The sequence below is a fragment of the Camelus bactrianus genome, chromosome 4 (assembly GCF_048773025.1).
Source record: "Camelus bactrianus isolate YW-2024 breed Bactrian camel chromosome 4, ASM4877302v1, whole genome shotgun sequence".
In the NCBI taxonomy this organism is placed as follows: domain Eukaryota; kingdom Metazoa; phylum Chordata; class Mammalia; order Artiodactyla; family Camelidae; genus Camelus; species Camelus bactrianus.
In genome coordinates, this window is record NC_133542.1 from 47,813,613 (window position 1) to 47,832,574 (window position 18,962).

Consider the following 18,962-nt stretch of genomic DNA (forward strand, 5'->3'; position numbering starts at 1 on the left):
GGGTGTGGCCCCAAACCGCCTCCTATCTGCCACTAGGGCTCCCAGCAGCCACCACTGGTCACTGCTCCGCATTCACCAACCACACTGCACTTCTCCACCCCTGCTTTCAGATGCTGCTTCCCTAGCCTGGAATCTCTCACACTTATTCCAATCCCCAGCTCAGATGCCTAAGCCCAGCTATTAAATATTCACCTTCTTTCTTGATTAAAAGAAAAGAAAGAAAGCTTTATTTCTGGGTGAGGTCAAAACATCTCTAAGGAAAATGTATTGCACTCCACTCTAGTTCCACAGCCCAGAGAGAGGAGCTGACCCCATTTTTACAGTTTGATGTCCAGAGGCCAGGTCTCCACTGCCCATCTGGTTAGAGAATGCTGGGCTTGTTAGTAAGTAGATGTCTTGGTCCCCAAACACTCAGCCCGGTTAAGTATTCCAGCTAGGATGGAACCTCTTTAAAATAGGAAGATGGCAGGAATAGATGAGCTACAGCCAGCTGTCCACACCCTAGTATTTGCTTTTTGAGGGAATACCATTTTAAAAAGGATGCTAAGACTACACTTCCTGTATTTTTTCCGTAGGACCATCTTACACTGGGATGGCAGCACTCAAAGAGACAGGAAACATCCAGTTCCAATACCACATTCACAAGTGAAGAGACCAAGGGCCAGGGAGGGGAGGGACCTGCCCAGGTCCCACAGCAAGTTAGAGGTCAGGCAGAGGACAGCAGGGTCCTTCCCACTCCTCCTACACACAGTGTTTTAAGTCACAGAGCTCCGCTAATCGGTCCTAGACAAATGAGGTAAAGAGTCACAGCTGACACATGCCGTGGTCCAGCCCTTTAGAATTACAAATATATGGTAACAAATATACCTTCCCTTGGAGGGAATAGGTAAAAAAAGAATTCTCACAGAGCTATTCATTTCAAAAGTATAAAAAGGCTACATGCAGTCTGTTTTCCCAATGTTTGTCCTGCTAAAAACTACATCTGCATACGAAATCTAGTGTGCATCTAATTTTTAAAAACGTACAAAAGGGGTCATCTACAAACACAGTTTTTCCAGCTCTTCAAAGCAAAACGATCCATGACTTGACTTTTCTGTCATCCTGTGATCAATGTTTCTAAGACCCTAGAAGGAAAGAGGGAAAAGAATTAGAGAAAAGAAAACTGCTTTGTCACAGACAACTATGTGTTAGATGAAAGGTAGGGTAAATGACCCTAACTTTAAACCTCTCCCCAGCCAGGAGTGGTGGTGGTGGGGAGCATAGATGCCCTATGGGGGTCCAAGAAGTACATATAAAACCAATGGGTGGGCATTTCAGGGAGGCAGGTTCCAGCTTAATATAAGGAGGAACTTTCAACTTTTGGAAAATCTAAAGATGGTTGTTGGGTGGTAGTGAGCTCTGTGTCCCTGGAGGTATGCAAACAAGAGCTGGCCAATTTTGCATGTTGTAGAGGGAGCTCAAGAAATAGGCGATGGCAATGGTCGTAAAATTCCACAGTTCTTTATGACTCCTTTTGAAAAGTCATCTATGATAAACTATGTACATAGCCTGGTATCATTTCTGTATTACACATACATATGTGTATGTATATATAGTTAAAATTATATATATTTAAAACATGAAACATGTACACATGTATATACATAAATATACATACAAGTGTACAGAACAAAAAGTCCTGATACCTGACTTTTTGTTCCACATGTATGACAATACACGTATAAAAACCAGAAGGTTAAGTTTCAGGAGGGCAACTTTAAGAGCCATCTCCTAACTGAATTCCTATTTGACGATTTTACATCTTACATTTTCCTCCCTGTTTCCAGGAACTCTAACCACCTGTTATCTACCCATCCTTCAACCCCAACCTCACTTCCTCAGCAAAGTCTTCCTTTATTTTCTCCCCAGTTCTAAGCTGCCTCTCTTGCCTCAAACTCACACATGCCCCATATTTCCTTAACATTACATTCCTTATAGTTTAATGCAGTTCACCTTTCATTTTTCTGTGCATCTCCTACAGACCCTGTACACAGAAGGAGCATGGCAACAGTGGCTAAATACGGAATAATATGGATTACAAACACAGCCAAATCCTTCTGCTTTTCCTAAGCTATCAAACCTGCTTCTAATTTTTCCTGCTCTATTAAAAAGTCATCAGGCAGCCTTGGTAATGGTGCCTGTTCATGACTGTTCCTCCCTCCGATCCTGTATGAGGATCATGCACCCTGCCCTCGGCCTCCTGTGAGAGAAGACATCCCTCTACCCCACTGAGGCTGGGTGTGGCCGTGTGACTTGCCTTGGCCGTGGACCTAAGCTATGTGACCTGTGCCACATGGGCACAGAAACTTTAACTGAGACCGTGTGTTTGGCTCAGCCTCTTGCTCGTCCCCTCGGCCCTAAGAATGGACATACTCCACACTGGGAGTTTTTGTTTGTTTTTTTTAATGTACGTGTAAAGGATTCGCGTGTAACAAATGTTGTCATAGGACTCATATTTCTCTCAGTTGTATTTAAAACCATTTGTTATGCACTTTGTACAGAGGAATACTAGTCATACTCTATAAACTTTACACAGTAAAATCCTATTCTGGTTTTAAAAAAACAAAAACAAAGCTGGGGACCCTAGCTGGGTCCCCACGTGAGAAGACACATGGAGCAGAGCCACAGCCAGCCTGCAGCCATGACATGGAATGTGAGCAGGAGATCAGTGCTGGTGGCTGTGACCCAGCAAGGCCGGGGGCTGTGAAGCAGCAAAGGCTGGCTGATAAAGGGACTTGCTTCCTAAGTTCCCAGTCCACCTGTTGGTGGAGGACAGATGCAGCCCAGCTCTCACTTGGGTGGCTTTGAGGACTAGGAGCCACCTGGCCAGGGGAGAAGCCGATTCTCCTGGAGGTGTGCTGCTGAGGCATACGGTGCTGAGGATGGGGAGGCAAGGCCCGGAGACAGCAGAGCTACAGACAGGGAAGAACCCGGGACAGACCCAGGTGGCTCAGACTGTCTTCCTTGCAGGCAGGCGTTCACGTGGGTGCATCACAGTGATGATGTCTGTTCTCTCAGGGCCCTTGCTGGGCGGACTCAGAAGAAATGCTCCATTTAGCCTCAGAAACGGAAAAAAACAGCTGGTCTCTTTCACCTGACGGGCTCCCATAATGTTCAGAGCTCTTGACGCTGCATGCTAGGTGGCAAGCCCAGAATGACACCTATGTAGCACATACTAGAGTCTACCTGCTGACTGTAATCAGTTCCTGCTCTTGTTTTGCATGCCCCTGGGCCCCTCGATTCATGTATTTTTCTTCTTACTTATTACACATCTTACAATCCATCTCAATCTCTTGTGACACAGGTGTACAGACACTGAAAATGACTTGGAACACACACATTACTCCGTCACATGTGGTCATCCGGAGCCGGGAAGCGGGGGGCCTTGTACTGACTCAGATCTACCACCGTCACCGTGCCGTGGGACTGCGCCTCCCCAACCGCGTTGGCTGAGTGGCACTGGTACACTCCCTCGTCTTCCTTCTTCAAGGGATTGATCTGGAAGTTAAACAGGCAAGTTTATACAGTCCTATGTCGCACAACAAAGTCACTTCCTTAGTTTGTTCTTAATGATTTGTCTGAACACTTACTCCTTTTCAAAATAAGGCAGCTCACTCTATTTCTCTTCTTGCCTTGGTTGCTGAGAAAGAGTTAAATTTCCTCTTTATCTGGCTCTCATGTTCATGTTTCCTCTACATTCCTGTCTTTTACTGTGAGCTACCTGGTCCTTGTATTGAAGGGGACAGGTAGAGTTTAAAAGGAAAATTCTACAAAGAACGAAAATCTACTGACCAAGGTATGGCCCACAAGTGCTCCCAATGAAACAGCCCTTACAAATAACACCAGAGATAACCTTTCCCCTGCCTCTTCTTGTAAAAAAGTGGGGGGAATTTGCTTGATTTGAAGAAGCCATGGACTTGACTGCATTCTGAGTCTCTGAGCTGGGTGGAGAAGTCACCAAACCTGGCAGAGCTGGGGGTGAAATGAGGAAGACCCCTCAGAGAGCCTTTCTCATGCCCCCGCAGAGCAGATCCACGACAGCCCCCTCCTCTCTTGCTTTCTCCTTACAAGGGCTTCTCTCGACTGCGCATCACTACAGATTGTAGAGAGTTTATGCACGCCATTTCATTTTGATCCATACCTCGATTGTGGTTGAAGGGGGAGCATCATAGTCCTCATATTACAGGAAACTCACAGGGAAGTCACAGAATGTTAGGGTCACAGGACCCTTGGATGCCGTCCAATCCAAAGCCCTCTTTTTATGATTGTGGATGCTGAAGCTGAGGAAGGTAGAGTGACTAGCCTAGCATGGACCCCCATCTCGCCCCTCTGTGGCTCTTTCAAACACGTGGCATTCCTTTTTCTTAGCAAAACTGCCGCCTGGGGCATAGGAGAGCCCTGGAGGAAGGCATAAAGGTGCTATCTTCCCCCTTTATCAGTCATGTGGTCTCAGCCAAGTGTGTTAGTTTCCTGCAGCTGCTGTTACAAATTACCACACACTTAATGGCTGAAAACACCACAAATGTATTATCTATGGTTTTTGAGGCCCAAGTGGGTCTCAGTGGGCTAAAATTAAAGTGTCAGCAGAGCCGCCTTCTTTCTAGAGGCCCTAGGAGAACCAGCCTAGTGGCAGCCTGCAGTCCTGGGCTTGTGGCCCCCTCTTCCAGCTTCAAAGCCAGCACAGGTGGTTCCTGTCTTCTCACATTGCCATCTCTCTGGCTCTCAACCACCTGCCTCTTCCACACGTAAAGGACTCTTGTGATTACACTGGGCCCTCCCAGATAACCCAGGATAATTTTTATTACAGTGAGCTGATTAACAACCTTAATTCCATCCACAACCTAAATCCCCTCTTGCCATATAACCTAACATATCCACTGGTTCCAGAGATTAGGACATTTTCCGAGGCAAATTCTGCCTACCTATGCCTGCTCTCAGGGGTTACGCTACCTGCCCTGCTTCTCTCACAGTTACTGTAGGGTCCCAGGAGAAGCGGATAAGAACATTTGAAAGGTGTAATGTGTCACAGAAATATAAATGGTTCTTTACAAGGGCCAGTCATAACAGCCAGTAATCCTAAACAAATGAGATACTGACCAAAATCCAGGCTGTGGCCTCATGCTCAGAAGGGCCCCCTCGCACCTGGACAGCTATATTGATGTGGTCCCCAGGCAGGTCCTCCAGCACCTGGGTGCCCTCAGGAGACTGTGTGACCTACAGAGAAAAACCAGGAATGGTTTAGAAAAAGCATTTCTGGATAAGGACCTCCCCACTGACATCCTTGCTGTCTTCATCTTCACTGACTTGAAGGCTGCAACCCTAGGACCTCTTATTCCTATTAAAATGTCAGTTGCTTCTTAAGGCTGAATGTATGTACAGATGGCACCCCCTGCTGGACAGCAAAGATGCAGATACCACCACTATCTACTAGAATTTCATGGCCCTCCTCAGGGCTGTTGAAGTCAGGGGACAACATATGCTGTGACCCAGGCCAGTTGATCAGAAACTGATCTGCAGGAAGATTGAATTTTGGAATAGGATTGGGTCATTTTCCATTAGCCAAGTCTTTCTGAAACCCAGATCCACTGAAGCAGGCTCTAACTATCCCAGCTGACCCAGGCTAGATAAACAGCAGAACTTTCAGGACAGCTAAAGTGTCAGAGGGAGGAAATGGTAACAGCTCTTCTCTGTGGAGAGCTTTCCAGTAAAAGTTTTGAGGCATAAATCTGGAGGCAGAGGAGTGGAGCATAAGATGTTTCTAAAAATCCTCCGATTCACATAAAAAGATACAAACACACTTAAAAAACATTTACATCCACCCCCACCACACACACAGAAGTTCTTGGATATAAATACCTTCCTCCATGTGACGACTGGGGTAGGCACAGCCCTCACCTCACAGGACAGGTATACCGGTGCCCCAGTGACGTTGTGAACACTCTGCGGTGGAGTGATGACCACAGGAGCTGGGAGAAGAAGACAAGGGAACACAACCTTGACCCTGACCAAGCCCCCCAGATCGAAGACTCCCTGCCTGCAGAGTGCAAGTTGGGACAGTCTAACATGAGCGGGGCAGGGCAGGTGAGCACTCTCCACACAGAAAGGACACACTCACAGGCAAGGAATCATAGAAGAGTGTTCCCCCTAGACCTGGAAAGATGCCTACGTGTTTCCTCATTCATCGCCTTTGTTCTACCAATGGAAAACAGGGATGCAGAGAGGAAGGGCAACTTCCCAAAGTCCCCCAGTGCGTCTGTGGTTTCATCACCCTCACTCCCAGGGCCCAGCTGCCATCTGCTTACAACTCAACTACACGTATGGCGGCAGGCTCCGGGAGGGGCTGGTGTCACTTCACCCATGGCAGGCTCCTAACAGATGGGCTTTTCTCCTTCCGCATGGAGGGCATTTCAAAGAATAATGCCATGAAGAGCAGCTGTGCTCACTCTGAGCTGAGACCCCCTGCAGTTCAAGATACTCATTTGCATATCAGACCCCCCCCACTCCCCATCCCTGAGGGCAAAACTGCAGGTGTGGAAGCTGAGCCTGTCTGCCCAGAGAGAGGCAAATCAGGGAGTCAGGCAATGTGGTTCTAGGCTGCCAGGACATTACAGAAAGGACAGGGAGGTGTGGGCTCCCCCCGCACCTGGGTGGGACTGGAGAGCACGTGGCATTCGAGTCAGACATTCTTAGCTGATACTCCACACTCTGCCCTCCTCCCTGTGCCTGGCATCTCTTCTGCTCACACTGGGACTACAAGACTCAAGTCCAGGTGCCTTGGCCTTCAGGGCCTCCTCCATCCGGCCCTCAGCATATCTGCCCTCACTGCCCTGCCTCCCCTCCACATCGGAAGCACCCTCACCTCCCAATCCTGAGGGCCTGGGGGGTCTGGGTCTTAGTCCAGGATGGGGGGGGTCTGCTCCTTTTTGACCTGTTGAATCCCAGCCTGCCGTGTAGTCCAGGCACTTCCACTTGGTCTCACTGGCCCCACCTTGCAGCTGGCCCCGGGGGGTCTTGGGCAGGGCACAGTGTGGAGGCCTGGCAAGGAAAACGCTCTCTGCTCAGGTCTGCTGGTAAATGGGGATAACACTCTCTGCTTCACAGGGCTGTTGAGCTGATCTTACCACATGATGAGTGTGAACATAAGGGTTTAAGTTCACACAATATGCAAGTGGGGGCAGGAGTAGGACTGTCAAACAGATGACTGGGTAAAGAAACACGACAAATCAAAGAGCAAACACTCTCATCCTTGGGCCATCAAACTGCAGAGACTACAACTCTTGGGACTTCACCTGGAGACTCATGGACATCCCTGCGGCCCTCCACAGGCCAGCGCTGGAGAGGGAAAGGGCCCTTGCCCACCAGGTGGGGCTGTGATAAAGCAGGAGAACAAAGGGAGGGAGACAGAAGGCTGGAGAAAGAGCGTGGAGGGAAGGAGTGAAAGGCAAAGAAATGAGACTGATCTGGCCCCTACAGAGCGGTCAAGTTGGTGCCAAAAAATCTCTGAGAAATTGTCTAAGGGCCAGAGTCTCAAACTGGAGGAGCCCAACTCCCCAGGAGCGTGTGCCTGACTGACTGTGATGTGCTCATCTAGCCTTGGTTTGCACGCCCCCAGTGACAGAGAGCTCACCACCTACGGAGCCAGGAGCTTCCAACCATGGCTGTGCTGGTGAGATAGCTTGTCCTCACCTGGAGCTAAAACCCGTCTCCCTGTAACTCCCACCTGTCAATCCCAGGGCTGCCCTCAGGAGCCCCGCATCACCCTGCCTGCCCTCCTCACCCCAGGCTGCTTTCTCCCCCTCAGCCTGATCAACTCACTCCTTCAGTTGTGACTAACTGAATGCCCTCCAAGCACCACACCCCAACTCACAACCCCGAGGGTAGCCAGTGCCCCGAATGAACCAAGGTTGTAGACTTCCAACATTGCCCGCACCCCAGCCACCTGCCAACTGCCACAAAGGACCACAACACCCTGCCTCTCTGGCAGAGCCCCATCTGCGACGGACGACAAAGAGAGTCTAATTTATTCACATCCTCCTGCCAGCAGCACCTCCCCTGGAGCCCAAACCAGTCCTCAAATGGCTCGCTGTGGGAACAATCAGAGCTGCATCTTATTCCAAAGCCCTCAACGGATTCCAAAGGGACACTCAATCAACATGTTTTACTTTCGTTCATGTAAAGTCATAAATTTTAAATGAGATTTCATCAATCCCTTTCAGGCCTAAATGAAAACAGCGGTAAATCACATTTCATCTCTCTCCCTGCATTTCCCTCTTTTTCAGTAACTACAATTAAGAAAGACTGTCTTGGAAATACTGCCTTTGCCATGCCTTTCGTGGCAGAAAACAGCACTTCTTTTGTAAAAGTGCTCCCTGCTTTTGATGATAAAGTGACATTCAAATTTTGATTTATTTTTAAGTGTCCATACAGTACATTCACTCCTTCTGGTGTACAGTTCTAAGTTGTGATGATTGCACATAGTCGTGTAACCAGTACCAAGACTGCGCTGTTGGTTATCTCAAAAAATTTCTTCATGCTGCTCTGTCATAGTTATTGGTTTTGCATGTTAACATATCTGATTTTAAATTTAAAATATTTTTATCCATAATAGCTCTTTACAATCAGTCATCATGATGATGATAGTAGTAATGGTAATGATGCTACCAGCTAACACAGAGCTTGCAAGTGCTACGTACCCTTTTGCTTGTAGGGTTAACCCACTTGATCCTTCCAGCAACCACCCCAGCTGCCAGCTGGGGGAGCTAGCAAGGGTTACCCAGGCTTAAACAGTAGAGCCCCAGGGGCTGGCCTGAGCTCTGTCCCACACCATCTTGACTTCTCCTGAGATGACACTTCCATGTCCACCTTTCATCCTCACACCAGCCCTGCAAAGTAGGTGCTTTTATCCCCATTTTCCAGATAAGAAAACCAAGGCTCAGAAAGGAGAAGCGCCTGGAGGAGCAGGGCCCCAAACCCCGGCACCCTGATCCTGTGAATTCCATATGGATTTTTAAAGTGAAACATTTGTTATCTGTATGGATTCCATTCCAGAATATGAAAGAATTCCTTAGGGATTGTGTTGGGGGCCTCCAAGACAAGTCCCAGGTTCAATGATTTGCTACGAGGACTCACAGGACTCCGCATATTTTACACACAGCTGGGATTTATTATAACAAAAAGAGACAAAGCAAATCAGCAAAAGGAAAAGTCTCAAGGAGCAGAGACTGGGGGAATCAGGCACATGTTTCCAAGAGCCTCTCCCAGTGGAGTCACACAGGATGCACCTAATTCCCTAGCAACAAACATGTGACAACACATGTGACGTGCCCTCTACCAAGGAAGCTCACTGGACACTCAGTGCCTGGTGGCACCATTGGGAGCTGGTCCCCAGGCACCCTCTGCCTACTGCATACCAAAATTTCAGACCTCTAGAAGGAAAGTGTAAACCACGTTGTTTGTACAGTTCAGACAGTGAACTACTGTTATCAGTTCTGGAAACAGTGGGAACCCTCCCCAAATCCAACTTCCCAGATACCAGCCAAGGGTCAACCTTCCCAGCAGGCCTTCCTAAGGATGCCAGCCTCAAGTCTGCTGTGTTACTCTTTTCTGCACAGAAGTGGAACCCTCTGTACATCACCCAAGGGAACAGCTCTTGTGAGGATGCCAGTAAATGGGCGATGTGTCCTTAATCCTGGCCGGTCATTTTCAGGCCTGCTGTCCCCAAGGGCTCATTTGAGTGTGGCACTGGGGTGCTCAACTTCCTGACTACCGCAGGCAGGAGGAACTCGGGTTCAAATCCTACCTCTGCCACACTCCAGGGGTGTGACTTGGCCTCAGTTTCTTCTTCTTTACAGTGGGCACAGTTCATTCTCCCTCTTTTCCCTGCCCCATAGGCTGTTGTGCAGAACAGTTACAAGACACTTTGCCAACTGTGAAAGGCTTCCATGAAGGGACCTCAGGAATCGGTAGGGTGTGCCACCCAAGGGTAGTCTCCTCTAAGGTGCCCCGCCTGCTCAAGACCCTCTATTGGCCTCTGGGGAGCGGGCCTATTAGTGGGCGCTGCCCAGAGGCTCCAGAGGCAGTGGCTCATTGCCCTCATTCTGGCAAGCCCAGGGCCCAGCCTCTCACCTTACTGTTGTCAGAGCTGCCACACTCCTGAAAGAGCTGGGGCTCTCGTCTCTACCGACTTTGGCAAGAGTCATGTTGCCTTCAGGAGGGAGGATGGCCCGGTCTGGGAATGCACCAGCTTCATCTCTCTAGCTCTTCCTTGCTAAACACTTGTTTGCTTCTGCTCATGCCAGCAACAGCCCTGGAAATGCTGGGGTGGCACAGACTGACCATCAGGAAACAGAATAGTCACCCAGGTGTGCACCTACAGAGGCAGCACTGCAGGTGGGCAAAATAGTACCAAGGGAAATTCAAATGCCTGGGGGTCCAGTCGCCAACCATTAGTCAAGTTGCTAAGAATTTCCTCCTTATCTACAAATGAAGATGAGGACTGTGCCCCCACATCCTCCAGGGTGAACGGAGAGGAGGGATGTGACTGCATTATTATCCACAGATACAAATGAAAGGGATCGATACTGTTATTAGTGTGTGGGGATCTGTCCCCCAACCCCGTCAACTGAGTGTGTCCTTGATGGCTGGAATAACAGATCTTCCCTAATGCCTCTGAGATTTCTTTAAAGTTAATGGCACTCAGGAAAGAAAGAATATCACAAGTCATCCTCCAGGACCCCATCTGCTCGTATGAAAAAGCACACAACCAAAGAGTTTAATAATCAATGCACTGAATAGCCCTGATAATTTATGCTAATAGTCACGTTACGATGTGGAACAAGAAACAGTTTAATCTGGCTCCCTGCAGCCTGTGCCTCAGACCCCCTCCCTCGGCATGAAAGGCTTTTGAGCACGAGGCCCCCCTCCTTTGTCCCTCTCACAAAGTGGCATTCGCTGCCTCTCCTGGTTACCTGGTAACACATGCCTCGCACAGACTGAGGTTTCTAAGTGGAGCTGGAATTTCAACCCAAGGCGAATTTTTTCAGATTTAGGATCTTGAGAGCTCACGGAAGCTTTGGGGGCTCAGTGCCCTGATGGGCATCGGCATGGGACCCTGTTCCTATCTCATGCAGCATTCAAAACCTGAACTCCACCTGCTGTCTGCAGGATCCCAACCTCCTGCCAATGCTAGCAAACAGCCAGGGTGCATATGTGGAACAAAGCAGCCTTTTAAAGTAATGATAAAAATAACAGTAACAAAAACAACGCCATGTCACCTTAACTGTTAAACGGACCAATAACCCAGGACAGAATGAAGCTTCACCTGGCAACCTGGCACTCAAGGTCTGCAGTGAGTCTGCCCCAGACGTCCCCTAACTGCCCAGTGGGCCCACTGGTCACACTCGCCACAGGCTTGCCTAACTCCTTGCCTTGGTGTATGCTGTGCTCCCCATCCCCCCTTCTCAGCCCAGAGATTTTCTACCCATCCTTCAAGGCCCCTCTCAGATGCTTTCTCTTCTGTGAAGCTAACCCCATTTTTCTCAGGAGCCATCACCAGGTGCTAAACAGAGGACCCAGTCATAAGCTTTAAGGGAGAAACAGGAAAGTGGATACAGACTGAGAAACCCTCGAGATTCAAGGGTAGTCAATTTGCGGCACCTTCCTAATCAGGTTGCAAGCGGGCTAGAGGTGCACGGCCACATCCAAAAAGAGCCAGAACAACCCGGGCTGCAGCCCCACCTCAGTGGGCAACAAAGCCACGTGGCTCCAGGGAATTCCCTTCTGCTGCCTCAGATTGCCCTTCTATGACATTCAAGTGAGACCTGGCCTGGGTAGTTGTAAAAATCAAGGAAGAAGATATGATGCAAGAGCGATTTCCAACAGGAAAGAATTATTCTTCTGTGGGAACACAGTGGGTCTTCAATACATGTGTGTTGATCAAAAGATTATTTCATTATTAGCATTTTGGGGCGTTTCAAAGCGTAGGAGGAAAGGTCAGAATTTAAGCCTGAAAACTGTTTCCAAATGCTCCTCAGAGGCAGGAGTAAGAACACCTCTTACACTGTGCGGAACCTAATAAATATTTATGGAGGCCTCATTCCGTTAAAGTCAGGTGCTGGCTTATTGACGGCGTAGGTGAGGAGCTGGGGAGGGGTGATTTTATTACCAATATTGAAGCAGAACAGCTGCTGCTCTGACTCAGTCTGTTTCCCTTCAAGCGAGGTCCCCAGGGGCATTGTTAAAAAGTGCTCCTGCCGTGTCCTCTGAATAAAGGATGGCTTGAGGGCAGCCCAGAATGAGGTACAGTATTCCCTAGCTGGGAAAGATCCCCGTCCACATCCACACCTCCGTGCTTCACCAGGACACAAGGGTAGGGCCCACACAAGCATTTCAGGACAAAACACGGTGGGGGAAAACAGTGCTGGGGTCTGGATAGTGCCTGATGACACAATCACTGGTGGGGAAGGAGAGCTAAATTCTGGGGAGGCCTGACGCCTGCCACTAATGGGATCATTAAAAGCAGCTTCTGAGTTGCCTCCATTTGGCCCCGTGAACATCTTTACTCCTGGGGCCCATGCCTGGGGTGGGCTCAGAGCCCATAGATCAGAGTGGAGGGGCTGTCACATTTACTTGTCATTTGGTAATTTTCAGTGAATTAGGGGTGTGGGGCTTCCATCTGCCATCTGGCTGCACTCCGGTAACCATGGCAACCACCACCTGCTGACTTAACACTATCAAGTCCTGTCCTGAAACAGCACTGAACCAGGTGCCAGGGACCTGGGAGCCACTCAGGTTTTACCGGTTACCCTGGACAAGTCCCCTGCCCCCTGGGTCTCAGTCTCCTCTGCATACTAGTAGATTTGGTCAAAATGCCTTCAAAGTGGCTCTCTTTTAGGAACAGAATACCAGTCCAGGGAGGAATCATCTGAGACCATCAGCACTGGTTAGAGACTGGGGACCTGGTCAGCATTTCTCATGTCTCCTGCACGTGAAGTGGAAGTGTTACCTGTCTGGAGACAAAGAGACCTGCTTGTGAATTTCCTGCTGAGGAAAGCAGACTGTAAAAACGGGTAAGACTGTTTAAATGCCACATGGCAGAAACAAAGGTTCGACCTAAATAGTGGCTCCACAGGGGCTGACACAGCCCAGAGAAGGGAAGGGACAGCCAAAGCAGCAGCCGGGGAAGCACCAGCCAGCCCTCTCCTCCGCTGAAAGCCCCAACCAGGAACAGCCAATAGTGACTTTCCTGTGCTCCTGGGACTGCCTCAGCCCTCTCAATGGGCAGCACATTGTTTCCAGGGACAGGGGCCTTCCTGCCCCATCTCCAACAACCAGTTAGGTCTCCTGGACTTGAGGGCATCTACTTGGAATGCTTGGGGGGAAATAATAATAGAAATTTCCAAGGCCTGGAAAAGCCTGTCCCCCACCCCTGAGGCTTCCTTGTTGGAGCTGGGGCATTACACTGACTGAGGCATTTAGGTATAGACTTGGTCTCCAGTCCCAGGCTGGAACCCCAAGCGACAAGCCCACTCACCCTAAACTCTCCACTGCCCACTCCAGGCAGTCTAGGCAGGGGCAGTTCTCTAAAACCTAGTGGGCCAGCAGGGTGATTGGCTGGGATTCCTCTATAGATGTTTTGGTTTATTTTTGTTTGATTTTTAAAAATTACATGTAGAGGGTGAGCAAAGATGGCATCCAGAGATGGCTTTATTGTGATGTTAATGAAGCTTATGTTTCTAGGTCCCAAGCAATTAATCATCTTCTATTACTTTACTTCAAGTGGAACCCTCCAAATTATATAAGCCTTATCCTCACAAAAACCTGGGTCTGCCCCTGATGGCACCATAATCTTTTCAGAGCTTAGGTCTCTCAAAGTCTTACCTGTCCTAGGGGGGTGCTTCCTCAAGACTCCCAGCAGGACCCCACCCCACACTCACTGAGCCCTACTGCTTTGATCCCCTGACTCCTGAGTCCCAATCTGGAGTCCAAGCCCCCTCCTCCTCCAGCATCTTCACCTGCCCTCCCTCTTCATTCAAACAACACTCCTCTGGACATGGCCAGTGCTGGACCCAAGTACGACTTGTACCCAGTGGGAACACCCTGCTCCCCAAACTCCCTGTCTCTGGAGGCAAACATGCCAGTCCTACAAATAACTGTATCAGCAAGTACTTAAGTAGCAAAAGGGACAGCAGGCTCACCAAAATTCCGACCAGCTCAGTGGCTGTTGTGTCCATGGGTGTCGTAAGGGATGTTACAGGATGTGGATTCCTGTCACTGTCTTCTTGAGCATCTGACCAGGTAAGAAAAACTGATCCCTAAAAGACAACTGAGGCCCAGGCAGCACTGTACATCGCGGTGCTGGGGGGATTCTTTGCCCTACTCCCCCAGAGGGTTGGTGTCCCTCCTTCTCCACCCACCCAAGCACCGCGGGACAGAAGCCGGACTCACCAAATTCGCAGGGGCCGTCGCGCGCCTTGTGCAGGTGGCCCGGGTGAGCGCGGGGCGCGTGCCGGGCGCGCAGGCGCAGCGCGCAAACGCTGGAGTAGGAACGGCCGTCGGAGCCGCAGACTGTGCCGCGCTGCGCGCACACACAGAGCCCCGTGCCCTCGGGCGCCGCCCCAGTGGCGCGGCTCGCGCACACCAGCCCCGGGCCGCAGCGCGCGCCGGCCCGCCCTCCGCAGCTCGCGCCCTCGGCGCCCAGGCAGCGCACGCAGCAGCCGCATTCGTCGCGTGCCGCGATGCCGGGAGCCGGGCAGCGCTCGAGCGCTGGGCAGAACTCCGGCCGGCACGGACCACACTGCGGGCGCCGGCCGCCCGCGCCGCGAAGCCCGAGGCCCAGGGCCTGCGGTGGCAGCAACAGAAGCAGCAGCGGGAAGAGCACGGGTGAGCGTGGCATGGTCTGTTCCAGGACGGCCGTGGCGCCTCTGCTTTGCGCTCAGCTCCGCGCGCGCGGTGCCGCAACCCCGCCCGCCCCTCGACCGCTGATTGGCCCGGCCTGCACCGCGGGGCGCCCGCAGTCCGCTGCCCGGCCGGGGACTAGGGCTGCGGGGTGGGCTCCTGGACCGCCCGGGACTCTGAGCTGGAAAGATGTTCTGAGACCCGCTCTCCAACAGCCAATGGGCTCTTAGAGACCCAGTCGGGGCGGGAACTTGTCCGAGGTCGCTCTGGCAAAGCTAGGATTGGAAGTACATTCTCTAGATCCAAGGCTGGCTCCAAGTGCTATGCCCTTTAATCCAGAAGGATATGCTTATTTTATTTATTTTATTTTATTTTATTTTATTTTATTTTATTTTACATTTGGTAGTTTTAAATTTTTTATCATAAAAAAGGGACTGTATGGTTTAAAATTTCAGAGTTTACAAATGAATGTAACTGTGAAGAGGGCTTCCCTTCCACCCTGTGTCCCAGTACCCCAACCCAGCGTCTAGAGGCCAAACCTGTTATCAGGTTCTTGGTTATCTTTCCAGGAATTTTGTATGCTTATAAAAGCACGAATGGTTGTATAGTTCCTCCCTTTAAACACAGACACACAGAAGTATGCCCTACACATTATTGTGCACTTGGTTTTTCTACTCATGTTATTTCCCGTGGTTTCCCCACCTCCTACCATCTCTGAAATCCAGCGTCTTGTAGAGTCAATGGAGCATAGTTTAATTGGGTTTTTCCCCTCCCTTTGATGCTCCGTGAAGTCATGGTGCAACTCACAGTCAGCATTGACTTTGGCTATGATGAGACAGTGATATATTTTGTGTTGTCCTCAGGCTTCTTAACTTTGCAAAGTATTTAATTACATGAAAACCGTAGTTATTTAACCAGTTGGTTTTGGTACTTTTGTTACTACAAATAATGCTCTGTTGGGTGTCCCGGCACACAAGTGTCAGCGTATCTGTGGCTCAGTGTGGTGTGCGTGTTGGGAAGATGAAGTGGAACAGGTTCTTGCGGTCAGATTTTTATTCCTGCAGCCCGGTGCTTGCTCGGAGTCAGGCTCTGTGTACCTGGTCCCTGGCCCAGTCCTGGCAGGGGACCCAGACAAGAAACCCAGGGGAGTCTTGTTTGCTGGACTTTGATATGTGGCCAAATGAAAACACTGGATGGATGGAAGGACTTGTTGACCAGGCTTTGAGTGGCTTTACCTGCCTTCACCCTGCAACCCTCATTTGCCCCGTGCTGTTTTCTTTCTTTTCTGAACTTCTAGAGAAGAAATTCTCTTGGAGTCTAGGAAGACCAGGTACAGCACTCTGGGTGGTTCCTTTTTGCTTTTCAAGCTCAGGTCCTTCTCAGTTTGCAGTCTTTCAGGAGATGTCCTTATCCCCAAAGAGAGTCCCTGTGGAGGCCACTTTATGTGGTGGGCAGAGCAGGGCCAGCTGCCTCACCAGCTCCAGCTCTTCCCTTACAAGCAGACACATAGAAAGTGTACAGGCAAGCACCCTGGGAGTGGTGGTAGGTGGTGATGAGGACTAAATATAATTGTGTCGGTGTAGCACTCAGCATGGCTCTCACTACTTACTAACGATTGATTTCAACTAGGAGGCTGCTGTCTTTACCTGGAATGGTCTTTTAAAGTGCCCACACCCCTTGACCTCTACAGCCTTCTATGAGACTCTCCTCAGGAAATATCACAATGTGTGAAGATTTAATTCTGCAGTTGGTCACTACAGCAAAAAAAAATTGGAAACAACCTAAATGTCCACTGATGGGCGATGATTCAATAAATTATGGTATATCCAGCAATAGAGGATTGTCTGCACCTGAAACTGAGGAAGGAGCTATAGATTAATTGAAATGAAAAAATGCTTGTAAGATAGTTTAGTGAAATAGCAATTAGAAATTGCACATCTAGTGGATGACATTTTTGTAAATATGTGGTTGTATTTATGTGCAGAAATCCAAGGTTGTTTAATGGTGTGAAAGAAACACTCATAATGTTAAGTGGAACAAAGCAGGACTTAAAAACAAAAGAGAGAGGCTCCATGCTGTTTTTCAGAAACATCCTTCCTAGTAGGTTTAAACTTTCAAATGCATGGCTGTCAAAGGAGAGAACAGATTCCAGAGATAGTGAGCTCCCTGTCAGTGGAGGAGTTCAAGGATGAGTCTTGGCAAGGAGTGTGGAGGGGATCAAAACATCAGGGATTGGGTGTGAGGATCGTTAAGTCCCTCAAACTGAGCCAACGATTCCCATATTCTCACAGAACAGTGCCTGACCCTGAGACCCAGGTGGGGCAAAACGTGGTTGTGATTGGTGAATAAATGTACACGGGAATGATTTGCCTGCCTTTTATGCAAACACTGAGAGTACAGTAACTGAACGGTGTTATAATGATGAAACTGATTTTGTGCTCAGTGCAGCTTGGGATACCCCATCACAGAGGCACATTTACAATGATCTCTGTGCCTTTTAAGTAGTAGGAAGAGCATTCTGTAAGTATGACTCTTTGAGAATTAAAGCAGAAGACTTATTTCCCAGCACTGAGCCTGTGGTATCTGGGCAGAGAAAACATTCCAAAGCTTTGAAGTTGCCTGGAATCCATTTCTTTTAAAAAATCCCCTGCAAGCCCATAGCCCAGTGAACTCAGGTTCTCTGAGTGCCGGTTAACACCATGGGCAACACCTGTGGGCTCATAGGATTATGGGGAAAAGTGGAGATGAATTTTCCCAGTGGCAAATGTGAGCTCCCATAGTGTGAATGTCTACCTCCTCTGCTCCCCGGGGCTCCCAGGGCAGGCTGGCTCATGCCCCACTTAGGTGGACGCACACATGCCCAGCAGCTGCTGATGTGGGTGTGAATGTCCCAGTCTGTTCACTCCTCCTGTGAACGTAGACATGAACCACAGGCATCCTCTGCCCTCTAGTTGCTCCTGGTGCAGAGGAAAGGAGCTCGTGTGAGCAGAGAGGTCTCCATAAACAAGCTGGACCTTTGAATCTCAAGCATAACGGTCAGGCCATGCATGGAAGGCCCCCATCTAGGCTGAGGGAGTGTGGAATGCCTGTCTCCAGGCCTCTGCTGGGCCAATCCTGGGTAGAAGGAGAGGTGGGTTTCCAGAAGGAAGCCCCGCGAGTGAGGGGTGGGAGTTGTACAGGCACAGGTTTCAATTCAGTACTGTGTAAGGGAGGACACAGCATGATGCAGAGGGGTGTCAGATGCTGAGCAGCCAGAGTAAAATGATGAAGGGCTTGCCCTCCTGCTGTAAACAATGATAAAACCTGGACAAATAAATAAAACTTCTGTGTGCAGGCACTGGATGGTATTTTCCAACATGGGGCTGTGCTCCTTGAGCGAGGAGCATGCAGTGTGAGTCCCGCATCTACCCCAGCACTCTTGCTGGGGAGGTTTTCCAGGCCACAGTGCGGAGAGGTGGAGCCCAAGCCGATGGCAGGTCTGCTGGACAGAAGAGGCAGAGATCAGAATTCAGGGCTCAGGCACCTGGATTTTGAGGGGAGGCAGATATAAAAGAGGGAGGAACCACAGAGGGGGAACGACGGAAGTGTGTGTGGAATTTCCCCTTCAACCTTTGGCTGATCCTGAGCTGCTCAAGTGCAGGGTGAGCCCTGGAGGCCCGGCAGAGAGCAGCTGCTGGGAGGCTGAGAGCTGAGTGGAGATGCCGGGGCTCACATGGTGCCGATGGGATGGAGGAGGTCAGGCCCATCCAGAGCTGCATGCCCAGCCCCATGGGACCCCTTCTCCCAGCTCAGAGACACCAGGCAAGCAGCCACCCACGGAAGAGGTCTGAGTTTCAGCTCCAAGGGCTCATCCTATAGGCTACAAAGTGTAAATAATTCCAGCCTTTCCCTTTGTTTTTCTAGCCCTGATAGTGGTAGCTGCTTCCTGCAGTTGCTACCACCAAGTTACCCAGTCAGCAATTCTTTATGTGAAATTCCTTTTTTTTTTTAAACCTGATTAGACCCTGAGTGATCTATCAGTTACCAGG

The 18,962-nt window shown here is 49.8% G+C and overlaps 1 protein-coding gene across 1 annotated transcript; it reads right to left on the reverse strand.

Annotated features, from left to right (window-relative positions):
- Positions 1–257: 257 nt before the first annotated feature.
- Positions 258–15,061, reverse strand: IGFBPL1 (insulin like growth factor binding protein like 1). The gene is made up of 5 exons (XM_010953147.3): positions 14,485–15,061; positions 5,896–6,005; positions 5,137–5,253; positions 3,379–3,537; positions 258–1,124 (listed from the first exon to the last, which is right to left on the reverse strand). The coding sequence occupies exons 1-4, from the start codon at positions 14,930–14,932 to the stop codon at positions 3,388–3,390; spliced, it is 825 nt and encodes a 274-aa protein (XP_010951449.2). The 5' UTR covers positions 14,933–15,061; the 3' UTR covers positions 258–1,124; positions 3,379–3,387.
- Positions 15,062–18,962: the final 3,901 nt, after the last annotated feature.